General features: G+C 47.8%; 3 protein-coding genes across 3 annotated transcripts; 2 read left to right on the top strand and 1 right to left on the bottom strand.

Annotated features, from left to right (window-relative positions):
- Positions 1-18: 18 nt before the first annotated feature.
- BDCG_07256 (C6 transcription factor) lies at positions 19-1880 on the top strand (the record flags this gene model as incomplete). The annotated part of the gene is made up of 2 exons (XM_045423053.1): positions 19-690; positions 753-1880. 2 exons carry the CDS (start codon positions 19-21, stop codon positions 1878-1880), a joined length of 1800 nt encoding a protein of 599 aa, XP_045278532.1.
- A 1298-nt stretch (positions 1881-3178) lies between these two features.
- Positions 3179-5010, top strand: BDCG_07257 (uncharacterized protein; the record flags this gene model as incomplete). The annotated part of the gene is made up of 4 exons (XM_045423054.1): positions 3179-3498; positions 3571-4000; positions 4075-4211; positions 4278-5010. The coding sequence occupies 4 exons, from the start codon at positions 3179-3181 to the stop codon at positions 5008-5010; spliced, it is 1620 nt and encodes a 539-aa protein (XP_045278533.1).
- On the bottom strand, positions 3309-13602 carry BDCG_07258 (FKBP12-rapamycin complex-associated protein). The gene is made up of 5 exons (XM_045423055.1): positions 13244-13602; positions 12203-13154; positions 11768-12147; positions 6420-11707; positions 3309-6345 (listed from the first exon to the last, which is right to left on the bottom strand). Exons 1-5 carry the CDS (start codon positions 13368-13370, stop codon positions 5959-5961), a joined length of 7134 nt encoding a protein of 2377 aa, XP_045278534.1. The 5' UTR covers positions 13371-13602; the 3' UTR covers positions 3309-5958.
- Positions 13603-13617: the final 15 nt, after the last annotated feature.

Raw genomic sequence — 13617 nt, forward strand, 5'->3', positions numbered from 1 at the left:
AAATCACCCGCTCAAACAATGGAAACTCCATTAGTTGATTCTACCGATTCTTCTACCAAGCCACCCAAGCCAAAGGAATCGCGGGCAGCCAGCTATGCAAGTCCGCCGACGAGTTATCTTGGCAGAAGCGAGTATATTTCCAGCATTGTGCCCATTGATGAGGAAGATGCACGGAAATACCATGTCGAACATGACTCTGCTGCCCCTTCTGAAGCTTATCAAAAGTTCCTCCATGAACTTCGGGCTTTCGATCTTCCACCCCGTTCGGTGCGGGATAGCTTGATTACAAATTTCCTAGAAAGATGTCACCCCTGGATGCCCATAGTGGACAATATAGCTATAGATCGTGATGACACTCCTGAGACATCTCTGCTGCTTTTGCAAGCTATATTCGTTGCTGGAAGCAAAGTTTCTACAGCGCCAAACGCCCAATGTCTCGGGGAGGAGTTTTATCGCCGTGCCAAGGCTCTGTACTACTCTGATTTTGAAAAGGATCCGTTGGTAGTGATTCAAGCCATATGTCTCTTACAGTGGTGGAATCCCAGTGGTGCGGAACATATCTCACGGGATGCGAGCACGTTTTGGCTTCACATGGGTGTTGCTCTAGCTCATCAGATCGGGCTTCATCGTGACCCACCATCAAGTCAGCCGAATGCTGGTTTTCGTCGACGATTATGGTGGACGCTTTTTGTATGGCCTTCATTCAATATTTTGCGCTTGTATGTTGTTTTAGTTACTAATGTATGTTTTAGACCCGAGACTGCATGATATCAGCAAGCCATGGCCGCCCAAGAGCCATTTCAAAAAAGGACTTTGACGTTCGTCCTCCAACGTTGGAAGATTTCCCAGGTGACAAAGAAGATGCACGCCTCTTCATGACATATGTGGAAATATCAGCTATACTTGGGGACCTCACGGAGCACTCCTTCCGTGGGACTCTGGGACGTTCGAGTCGTACGTCTATTGAACATAGACTCTTCTGTTGGATGAGTGAGCTCCCAGCACAGTTTCACTTGCATGATCGAAGAACAGGTCGACTCTGTCCATATAATTTCAAAGCACGACAATTGCATATTCCCTATTTCACGGCGCTTTCAATATTATTTCGACCCACTGTTATGGATACTCCTCCCTCTGTTGCTCCGGTTTTGTCCTCTTCATTTGTCGTGGGAATTTATGAAGAGTTTCTAGCTCGAGGGGAGATACCCCTTCTTGCGCCTGTATTTATATTTCACCTGCTTGCCGCTGCTCTTGCCGAAGTAGCATGCCACAATTATCCTTTGCTTTGGGCCAAAACCGAAAAGGAGTTTAAAGTTATAAACCAAGCGTTGGACGAATTTTCACACAGATTCCCATCAGCACTTGGCGCCCAGAGGGTTGTCAAAGGCGTGACAGCAGCGGTTCAGAAACAGCAGTCTCAACGACCCTCCTTCGAGCTCTCCGTTTCAGAAAAACAGTTCCAATTTTTTGACTTTTTCGGGCCCGACCTTTGCTCGAAATGGGATCTTGTGTATGGACTCAGATACGATTCCCAGCGGAAGAACGAGATTTCTTACGATATGCTGCGTTATCCATCCGCCCCTGCCCGTATGTCAAACGATGCCAACGAGATCAATTTGAACACAAATGGCTTTACTGCCTCACGATCGTTTAACCTACAAGATCAAAAGAATTCCTCTTCCACCATTGCGCCTTCACCACAACCACTAGCCGGGAACGAATCCGGGTTTATAGCGGTCGAAGATTTACGACCATTGTCGACAGACCCGTCGGGCCTTCCGTTCTCAACTAGCAGTTTAATTGATCCAGTGGGGAACTGGATGCTGAACGATTGGATGACAGATTTGACATATTGGGATTCCATACCGAATGACCCGTAGCCGATTTTAATCTATACTTTAGGAAATACGCTCCTTTTTAATCCCACACCGGCCGCTGCGACAGCGAGGAATATACATATGGAAGGGTTCCATATTTGCTCTCGACAATAAATTCGCTCCACCTACCTAGGCCTCTGCCCTTGAGAGGTTGGCTATTTCGACTTAGACATTGGGGTCAATGGCCTCTTGGTTACGGTGCTCTCCACCATATATCGTCCTATGGCGAATGGACGATGATGTAGGATAAGGTGGTAACAGATCCGAAATAAATTTGGTAAGCTAGGCGTCCGTTTGCTCAACCACCTTTCTCCCAGCACCCCGACCCCTAATTTTTGTCCATTACTAACTTTGGCTGTGTTGCCTATATTAATAGATATACCCATAAATTCGCAGAAACCTTGGACAGAATTCTCCACTTTTACATTGACTACGGCTTTTCGCACTTTGTTCGCCAGTCCTTAGCCTGGCTACTGATGCTATCGCAACATGGCAGGAAGCTGGGATGGCAGCCATTTTTATTTCCCTGCCTTAGCAGTACATTTGTTACCGCCAGAAGATCCCAAAAGATCCACTAAGCCGAATGCTAGTATGTTGGCATCACGTAAAGGAGCGAATTTCAGTTGTCGCAGATCCCATCCTGCGCAATGAGGACCATACATATCCCGTGCCGTGTAATTCGCGTGTGGCAATATAAGGTGCTATAGGTTGGATGGATGCGGTTAAATGCCGCTTTCAACTTCCTAGGACTGCTTTGCACTCCTCGGAACGAAGTATATAATGATAATAGGTTCAGCCCCTTGAGTATCCGTGCTGCTTATTCTGCAAGAAGGCGCCCGTCGTATTTTGCATAGGCAGATTTCCAACATGTCTGGAACGCCTGAAAATATGAAAGAATATTTCATGGATAAGGCCTGAGTAGAAATATATATCATACGAACCTTACATGACACGGACCTGGGGAGGCAAAAGGGATTGCGCTAAAATTTAGTCGTCGATCCAATGTTAGCCCTGACTGACGACGACCAATTCATTTCACAATGTATCTCTATATTATTGATTTAGTGCTCTGTAGAGAATAGATATGTTTGTTGATTTTAGCGCCAAGACTCTCCCAGCTCAGCCGAGGTTATTTAAGCTCACGACCCTCGTCAAACTCCGGATATTTTGCTTGACAGAGCTATCCGGGGATTCCTTGGAAGTTCTCACCAGCAACTGTTAACCCCGTCTGTCTGTCAGCACTTTGGAGGTGTAGCTGGGGGTATGCATCATATACAACCAAACATTCCTGGCACTTAATAATGGCTTCTCCTGCCGAGTCCACGCCTCCGCCAGGCGCTCCGAAAACCGCCCATCCCATCATCCGCAACGCTCTGCGCGTATCCCTATCCGCATCGGAATACAAATCACTGCATGAGAAGGTCATAAGCCGGCTACCTCCTGCTGTCCAGAATCGAACCTTGGACCCTACCTCCTTCAGAGAAATAGTTAAATCCCAGAACAAATACAATGAGGCCGCTATCCGCGCCTCACTGCGCGTCATCCTGGTCACCGGGGCGGGCATGAAACTCTTTGCGTATATATCACAAAAGCTAGCAGAGAGAAAGGCTCCAAACGCCGCGTAAGCCTCTTACTATACTCAATTATAAGGAAGCTATATGAAAGTGAACTAATCCTTTGCCACAAACGACAGCAAACCTCCAAAAGTTCCCTTCCGCCATTCTCCCGCATTTCGACTTTCAGCTGCTCTATCCTTAACTCTCCTCTTACACCGTCTTTTGCGCCGATTTTTTCTCAGATTGCGCGCAAACCTGCGGACGGACGATGCACGTCCATTTCGTGAGCGTAACCCTCGAATTTCTCGCGCCTTGACATCGAAATATGCGCCCGCGATTGGTTCTAGTTTAGCGGGGTTTGCCCTGGGTGCTTTCCCGCAGAGCCAACTTCGTCTCACACTGGCAATTTACATGTCAACCCGGAGCTTGGAATTTTTGTTTAATGAACTAGACGCCCAAGGATGGTTCAAAGACCGGCCGTGGTGGTTTGGGAGCTGGCTGTTGATGCCAGTTTCCTTTGCCCAATTGTTCCATGCATTCATATTTGATCGGGATGCCGAGCCGAAGGTATGTTCCGAGGATTTGGATATCAACGCTCTTCCGATACGTGGACTGCGATAAGGCTGACTGTATTTTTCTAGTGGTTCGGTGACTTTATACTTAAATTTACCCCTGGTCACACCCACCCTCGACCAGGTAGCTACCCAGTGGACCGCCATTGGCCAGACCAATATGAGGCTGTAGACGCGCTAGCTAAAATCTCTGAGTTGAGATGGCCGTGAGTTCCTCCGTACATGCCCGCCAAATTAAAAGAACTTTAACTAACTCACATCCCCCATGATAGCGTCTTTACCTCCCCAATCCTCCACCCCTCAAACCCCAAAACCCTCCCAGACTCGCTCCAATCCATATCCGTCATAACCTCCCCCGCGCATCCCTCCATTGGTTCTCTCTCCTGTGCCCTCCTCCACCCCAAATCCCCCTCCTGCGTGACCGCCTCTCTCCATCAATACCTTCTTTCAATCCCCCTCCTCGCCCGCTTCCTCACAAAGGTATACCTAGCCCTCTCCCTCCTGAAATTCAAAGCCTTCCTCACCAGCCCGATCCTCGCCATAAACGGCCTCTGCACCAAAATCCTCTCTAGGACCGCCATCATCTCCACCTCCCTGGGAGCCGCCTGGGGTAGTGTGTGTCTATTCAATTCCTTCCTGCCCCGCTCACTGTTGCCCACACAGCGCTTCTACCTCAGTGGTGCCCTGGGTGGATTACCATTTGCCTTGGCGGGCCAGGGTAATCGGTCCCTGTTCCTCTATTTCTTCCGTCTAGCGGTTGACTCTGCCTGGAAGGTTGGGAAGAAGCGCGGGGTATGGCGCGGCTGGAAGGGAGGGGATCTATTCGTGTTTGTTGCGTCGTGGGCACTTATTGGGGCATTGTTGGAAAAGAACCCCAGTGCGGTTGATGGGGCGGGTTTGAGGAAGGCTTTTGCATGGTTAAGGGGAGATGGGTTTGTGGACCTTGTTGAGACCGCCGGTACTACGAAAAAGGTGAAGAAGGCTGCTGCTGCTGCTTCGGAGTAAATTGCGCGTATGATAGAAAATGTGGGTTCTGTTATATCATGCGTGACCGTTGTCTGCCAGCCTATGTTTTACTAATTTTCCCCTCCCCCCTCCCCTTTGACATATTAATACTAGCCTTTCTCCATTTTCTCACGATTTGAACCCTCTTTTTGTCTATATCTTTTATTCTTCCCTTTTCTCCCTTTCAAAAATGGAGGTTTGTATCTAATTTAGTTCTCCCTTTCTGTGTCGGCCGGATGCCCTATATGGCCACGTGACCCACACCCTATATCCATGGATAGGTTAGATTAGATGCAATCAACCAACCTTCCACCTCCATCATTTTGTCATTGCTAGTATACCCTTAAAACTTTTGTTTCTACATAACTTTAGGCCCTTCCAACGGCCTGTTTTCCTCGTTTCCCAGAGCTTCGCTGCAAGGGTAATCCCGGAAAGAGAAACGGTACATCTCAACATTCCCACCATGGCTTTCCCTTTGGGTTCCCTTTGGTAGCCTCCGAGCTAGATACAACCAGGATTTGTGAGCCAAAATATGCCGAACTCCTGTAAAATTTGCTGGATTTCATATGCTGCTGCATGGGTCGCTGGATGACGTCATTATGGCCTGCCTGTCAAACCCTCCGCACTGGCAAATATTCAACGCATCCCATCCTCACCCATCGGTCTATGGACTTGGAAGAAAAGGGGGTATCATTATCAGGCTAAGTACAGTCAACCATCGAACTCGACTCAATAAAATGGCAAATTGAAACAAATAGGTGATAGATCGCACACAAATCTATGATAAAGAAGCAGATACACATAGATACGCACGCACGTCGTAAGCCGCATTAGAGCAAAAGATCGGAATGTGAAAGGTAAAAAGGAAATTTCCAACCCGATATTACACATGCATCGTACTCACATATCTTGTATTCTAATGAAAAGAAAAGTAGAGAAAATAAAATATCACCAAAAACTACACCACCCAATGTAATGTTGACAGAGATTCTCCACACTCGTAGCTTGGACTAGTAATTTGTCCACCTGGTCTGAAACGTTCAACTCTTCTGTTGACTTGAAATCGCGTCCTGTCAACTTCTCCTTGACTCGCGAGAGGACCTGAAGCGCTCGTGCGTTCTGCACTTCCCGTGCCTCATTGGGCACACCCTGTTGCGCGTCAAGTATGCCGCCTTCAAGAATCGATGGACGTCGACGGGAGAAATTGCTAGGTTGCACGGAATGGTCTACGTTTATTTCGTCGACAATGGATTGGCGGCGGTCTGTGGGGAAGGATGGTCGGGTGGGTGATTCTCGAGCGCCTAGACGCCAGTTTATGAGGGGATCGTGAATGAACTAGAAATGCGCGTTAGCGAATTTAACATTGCTGGATGACTAAAAGTTGGAAGCAACCACAGCTTGCTACTCACCGCTTCCAATACGGCCATCAATGACTCCTTATTCTCTCGGATGACCCGCATTACAGCCTCGCAAGTGATGTGATAACTGCCTTCGATGTTGCTAACCTCCATAGCAAACGTGAGCATTCGGGTAAGACGGAAAGGAACGCGCTCAGGGTATTTTTCACGATGCATCGCGATTTCGAAGCAGTCGCCGAAATCAATATGCACGATCTTGCCGGTAATGCGATCAAGAAGAAGATTCGACGGGTGACGGTCACCTAGGCCGAGGATGTATCCAACCATGGACATAACACCCAGTGACCTAGTGTAGTTCGTTCGTCTCTCCAGCCAAGATTCAGAACTCTTGCTCTTGAGCCATAGGACACGGTATAGGTCTTTCCCGGTAGTGTTATCCATGGCATATCCAAATACCTCAACCTTCTGCATAAGGGTCAAGTTGTCATAGTCTGGAGCCATCTGGAGCATAATGCGATGCTCGATATTAACTAGAATACGTCTGCTCTCACGGTATTCTTTGATCAGAGCATGCAGTGTGTCGGTATTGCAAACCCAGCCAATTAACCCAGAGTTCTGCGACAGTGGAATGGCAGGGAAGCGTTGGATTGTGAGATGGCGTTTGAAACTTTCACTATCATGATCAAGGAGGGTGTTTACGAGTCCGAAAAGTTGCATTACACGCTCATCTTGCCGGATATCCTCGTGACCTTTGAGGACGTACATATATGAATTTCCGTCACTACCTTTCAGCGTCATTTTGCGGGGTCGTTTCTTGGTCTGCATCACAGTCGATACTGGATCGAAGCTCATAATTCTGATCACAGGTTTACCGCTCTGATATGTGCCAGGAACTGCCAAGTCGAGATCAACGGCGTCTTTAAGTTTAGGAGATACGTATTTCAGGTCTAGTGTCGACAGCTGAGGAAGTTGGCGAGCAATTTTCCGGAAGACAGTGTAGTATAGATCCCAGGCTTGGTTGAGATCACCTATAACTCGTGATTCGCGGTAAAGAATGCAAAAGTGCTTGGCTTCTGCAAGGTCACGACCGAATGCTTGAGCAAAGGAGACTTCTCGAAGCGTCTCAGCACCCTTATCAAGCATATCATGCAACGGCGCCAACGTGGCAAACATGCCTTCGACATTGTGATCTCCAAAGTATAATCGAGAAGCTTCCTCCAAACCCTCATGCCAAAGTTCGTGCCACAGGACAGCAACACGAATCAATTCATGACTGACAATCTCTGCTTGTTCAACCAGCCTTGGGCTGTGCTGCCTCATACTATCCATAATATGAGTAGCTGATTGCGATCGCCTAACAACGTTGGATTTCGTCGCCACGGTCAGAGGATAAACCAGGGCCTGTGGGTGGGCTTTTCCAACTTCAGCAAGTAATCGATGGACAGCTCCCCTCACCCGAGCATTCGGCTGATTGATACGTGCGATAAGTTGAGGGGTGACCTCGAGCCACGTATCGACGCTGACTGAAGAGAATCCTTCAGTTACCACGCCGCTAACTTCAGCGTCGCCACCATGGTTAAACCAAAGTGTGAGAAGCCTCAGGGTGTCTTGTAGTGAGCTGGTCGACGACAGTGAAATGGAGCGGAAAAATCCTCGAATGGCCGGTATGACATGCTCAAGGACAATATGATGGGGAACAAATGTTTCTCGGTTCGTCTGAGTACTCAATGCGTTCACAACCTCAAAATTTGTTAGCGCCCAGGCGTGCCAGGCTTTGTAGGAGTCAAGATTGTATTGGGTCGCCGCTGAATACGAGGTCAAGACATCGCGTACACCTTCCGAAGTCCAATCTCCCTTTTGTAGTGCCGTTTGCCACTCGCCCTGCTTCAAATAGCTTTTTGCGAGTAGCCGTCGAAACTTACCCACGTCACCGATATGTTGACGTGCGGTGGCCAGATCAGGATGGTCGGTAATGCCATTAACAAGGCCGGGTTTGTCTGAATTGGCATTTTCGCCATGCGCAATGAGAACAGAACTATACCGTGAAAATTCTTCAGTTAACCCAACGGTGAAGTCCCTTAACATTTGAAGTGCCTCTTTTTGGCGCCCAGCAGCCCAGTCATACTTGAGCCGAGCGTATATAACCTCTGGTGGTGTCGGCTGGTCGGATCCCTCGCCACTTTCCAAGGAGCTTAGAGAACGGTCCGCTAGACCCATGCGATTAGACTTGCGGCATAGGTTCGCAAACTTGATCCACATGTCCAAATTCTCGCGAGGCGATACGACTAAGGCCCTGACTTTAAGCATACGTTGCCATACCTCAACGTTTTGCTGGCAGCCTAGAAGCCGTTTATTCCATGTTTCTTTCATTGCCTCCTGCTTCTCAGGGTCGTTGGCGTTCTGCTTGTATGTGATGATTTCTTCAAGTTCTGCAAGCATTTGGACACGAACAACAACATTATAGGCACGGTTATAAGACTCTCCCAGCAATGCCGAAAGTTCCGTATCTAGGCCATTCCGCGCTTTTTCAATGAACATCGCCGCTTCATCAAATTGGTTGCGATGTATAGCAAGAATGGCGCCAAAGAATGATCGGTCCGGAGTTTGTTCTTTCATCACCCCAATATAGGAATCCATAAGCTCCCACTGGCCACGGCCCCAAGCCGCGCCCGCAGCTAGAGGCGCCATAGCCTTTCGATGCTCATTAGAGGCTTGATTCCATTTTTCCTGAGCAAGATCGGAAAGCATTTTCCATTCACCAAGCGCATGCAAGCACCGCATTTTTCCCATAGTGACATCAAATGAATCCGGATCGATAAGCTCGCGTCGCTTATACGCAGCTAGCGCTTCTTCCCAACGTTGTAGCTTGACGAACCACGTTTCTTTGAGCTCAACATCCCTATACGCCTGGGCTTTACGAAGGATACCAATAGCAGCATCTGATTGCTGAAGTTGATTATTGATGCTGATTAACGCTTCCACTGCGCCGGAATTTTGATCTTGTTCGAATTCCAATTCCTTATAATGAAGTGCTTTAGCAAAGGCATGGCATTTTCCGGCATACTTGCCCAGGGTTCTGATGTCGATATGCAGTGCCTTGTCGTCGTGTTCCATGAATTCTGCAAGGTTGAGAAGGATTTGTAGAATTTCTGGAGGAATATTCTGTGATGTAAGTGCCATGTCTATGGAACGAACAAGCTCTTCTTGGTACTGCCCATAAAGTTCCGTCCAGCAAGAGACAAACGCGGCATTGAAGAGATCTTTCGCAAGGGGCTGGTAAATTCCAGCCAAACTAGCACAGGCACGAAGCGCATGTGATGGGGACTCCTTTAGGAGCTCAACACTAAATCTTCGAATCCACTCTTGCCAGTCCTCCCGCGTCGATTTTTGAGACGCGTCCCATGCATTTTTCAAATGTTGTTGATTAACAAGGATTTTCTTTTGGCCGACATCCGCGAACGTAGAATCGTCACCAAGCGTCCCATAGTGTTCGTCGGGGTTCAGATCTTGAGGAAGCGGATCCCCTTTCTGCAGTTTTGAAACGAGAATTTGGTAATTGTGATGATTTATCTGATGCGTTTGAACAATCTTGTTCATGAGTTGGATGTAGTTATTGAAGTCCTGTCCCAGCTGGAATATAAGTGTGCAGATACAATCCAGTGCGGCCTGACGTAGGGTACGATCGCTACCCGCGACCACCCTTGATAGGGGATGTATCATAAGAGAAGCGAAATCGGATACGTTGACCTGGCGTGAGAGCTTTCCCAGAGTCTCAATAGCAGATTTTCGAATCCCCGGAGGCCCTTGGCTTTTGTCAAATAGACGAACAATGGCCGGAACGATCAAATGCATATACTCCTCCCCACTAGGCCCAAATATCAAAAATGTGTGTAGAATCCTTTCTGATGGTTGTCGTCTTGGTGTAGTATCCTTGTCTAGGGTGTCAAGCATAAGCGGAATCAAGCCAGCCAGGTACTTCTTGAATTCTCCTTCCAGCGACTTTGCGATTGCCTCGACAAGAGACAATATTGTTGCTTGGACCTGGTAAGAGCAATCCCAGAATTCACGAATAACCTCAATGATTTCTGGCAAAAAGGCTCGGATGTGTTGTCTAACAATGGTCACTAGGATTGCTAATTGGTTAAAGTAGGACTCAAGACGACTTGTGGGAGTGCTTCGGATGACGGCGAGGAAAGCAGGGATAATTTGCCCTAAGAATGGTACGCATTTCAAACCCAAGGTCTTGAATATGGTGACAATGGCATCGATGACAGCAGAGTGGTATTGGGAGAGAGAACTTTCGTTGAGAATGTTTTGAAGGAGGGTGTTGATCACCACAGTTGGATAATACTCCTCATTGGAGGGCGTGAGACCTTGCATAATAAGGGAAACGTCTGATACCGCCTGGACTTCATTGACATGATGGATATCAGGTGAAGATTCACTAATTTGCTGATGTTTATATGGATCCAAAGCGCCGAGAATACCAAGCAACTTTATGGTTTCCTTTCTCAGTGACCCGGTTTGCTCGGTTTTTATAATGTTAATTAGAACAGCTAGGAGGTTTGGATATTCAATATAAGGTTCGATGACATATCCTGCGTTACTCGCAAGTTGGCCCAACGTTCGTAACGCTGCTTCTCGCTTAGACTGGGATGATAAATCTTGAAGCGCTTCCAAGATAATAGGCATAAGCTGTGGTAAATATTGCCTCATATCCTCCCCACCCACTGTCGCAAGTTCGCCAATGGCTTTCAATGTCGTCGACGCGACTCCGGCATTTGGATCAGTTGTTTTTGGAAATAGAGCCGTCACCATGGGGTCAACATAGGATCGAACAAGTTTCGTGGCATTCGCAACAAACAAGCTGATCAGCTGTGCGCTTTCCTCCTTTTGGCGGGACGTGGTAGCAAAACTGAGTCCAGTCAACAAATTCACCAGCAGTTTTCGTAACGGCGGGAAAACGTAGGCAGGATTGACGCTAGAAAGTCGTCCGATAATACTAATCGCTGCTTCCCGAACAGCAAATACTTCATCGTTCACTGCAAGGAAGAGGCATCGAACATTCTCAGGTTTGGCCAAATGGCGGTCGAACTTTCGGTCTAGTGACTCCAGGACGATTCGTCGAATTTCCGGGTCTGGATCCCCCACGCCAACAGATAGAAGAGTATCTATAACTTCGCTGACAACTTGGATGGAGTGACTACTGGTTTGATTGATGATTGGATCGTGGACGAATAGTTGGCAACACGTTAACGCAGACGCTTTCCGAATTTCCGGATTGTCATTATTGACAAATGTGATAGCAACGTCGCGAACAAATTCGTTCAAAATATGTCCTATGAAAGTCAGACCAAAGTTAAAAGGAATTAAGGGGTATTGTGGTGGCTAGAACTAACCAGAGAAGTCAAAGCTGCCAAGCGTATGTAATGCAAGGGCTATTTCAGTATCAGTTGGTTCTTGCAGGAAAGTTCCGTAGTCCTTTGCAAACGAAGGCATTGGCGGTGGCCGATTTTCCGGGCAGCCAAGGGGTCGAAACGGGGAACCAGACAGGACTATGCTTAGCATATCAAGCAATTTTTCTTGGATCGTTGCCTTGATGGGAGGTATATAGTGCGCCATGTCCACCAAAGCCTGCGTGAGAGATTCGCTTAGCCCGCACGCGAATATTGGATCCAGTAAGGCCTCCATATATTTGCTAAGGGTTTGTCCAACGGCCAACGATAACATGCTGATGCACTCGAACATCGGACCTTCGTTGACCGCTGCGCGGTTGCGACTATAGGCATATTAGCGCGGAGCAAAACCACAGATGAACTAATTTTCTGGCTTACGCTTTCATTGTTAGGCCTTCCCGTATATAAACTATAATCCCATCAAGAAACTGCCCGATAGAGTTGCCCACCGCATTCGCGATTTTTCCAATGGCAATGAAAGCGGCGTTTCGCTCCTTATCCCGCTTTAACTGCGCTTGTAAGTATATCATAAATCTATGTAGATATACATTGGTAAACTCTAGAGGTGCGTAGGATGCTAGAATCGGGATGGTAAGGACGATCTGTGTTCGAATCTTCGGATCACGGTGATCTTTGAGGCGTAGTACTATTTCGCAGGTATTTCGATAATGCTCGTTCATGAACATGGCCCCTTTCAGGAGGAGCTCTTTCAAGGTGAGGAGCGAGCCATGAATCCAATCCACATTGCTGGACCTTAAGCCCTGCAAAGACTCCTCGTAAATCCGGCCAAACCATTGTTGACGGACCTGCACATCTCTAGCCGCCAGTATTTCGAAACATTCGCTTACTGCTTCGGCAGAGGTCTCCCGAATGAGAACCTTTGGATCTCGCAATGCTACCCAAATGAGCTCAAATATCTGTGGGACAAAGCCGTAAAGTAGGGTCGGGGAACCGTTTGCAAGCTCCCGGATGACTAGGACAGCTGCAAACCGTCTACTCTCTTGTCTTTCAGACTGTAACCATTCCAGGGCAGATTGGATTTCGCTTTCCACCAGCTCCGCAGTCAAAGCACCTCCAGGCTTGGCCAGACGACCCAGGGAGCGTGCTGCATATATTAAAACTGCGTTATCATTGCTACGTAGGGCACTTCGTAAGTAGCTTGCGAACCGGGTGGTTTTTTGAGCAGCATCCACGCCATCGAAATCGATCAACCTGTCGAGGGCGAGAAGCCCACCAATCTTCTCGTTTGCGTCATTTCCGGTAACAACGAGCTGGGCGATACGTTGAGAGACAACGTTGTAGTATTCGATGAATTTATCGGGAGGAAGCTCTAAAACATGGGGGAAATAAATCGTCAGCAAATCCCTCACCTTAGCTCACAGAGTTTGAGATTTAAAGAGTAAAGACGAGTGATATAACCTCTAGAAACAGCGACGACATTATCGTGGAGCTCGTATGATGCGCGGGAGCGGGTGTCTTCGTGCTTGGACTTCAGATCGTGGAAAATGCGCTGGGTCGCGTCAGTCCCCGAAGCTGCCTGCGCCATGATGGGGTATTGATTTGGAAACTGGCATGTGGCATCTGCCTCATGCAAGCAGGCTAAACATAGATACTCATCGAGGTATGCTGATATTTCCGCAGAAGTTGATATCTCTTGCAGTGAGTTGTGGTTGACGCTATTGTGCTATTTAGGCGGTATGTAATCGTGAGGCTCAAATCCCGTGACTGAGGATAAATACTTCCCGGCTCCACATCTGAACAGTGTACGGACTGTACCCTACTTACTGTAGGTC

Source organism: Blastomyces dermatitidis (assembly GCF_000003525.1).
Source record: "Blastomyces dermatitidis ER-3 genomic scaffold supercont1.8, whole genome shotgun sequence".
NCBI lineage: Eukaryota > Fungi > Ascomycota > Eurotiomycetes > Onygenales > Ajellomycetaceae > Blastomyces > Blastomyces dermatitidis.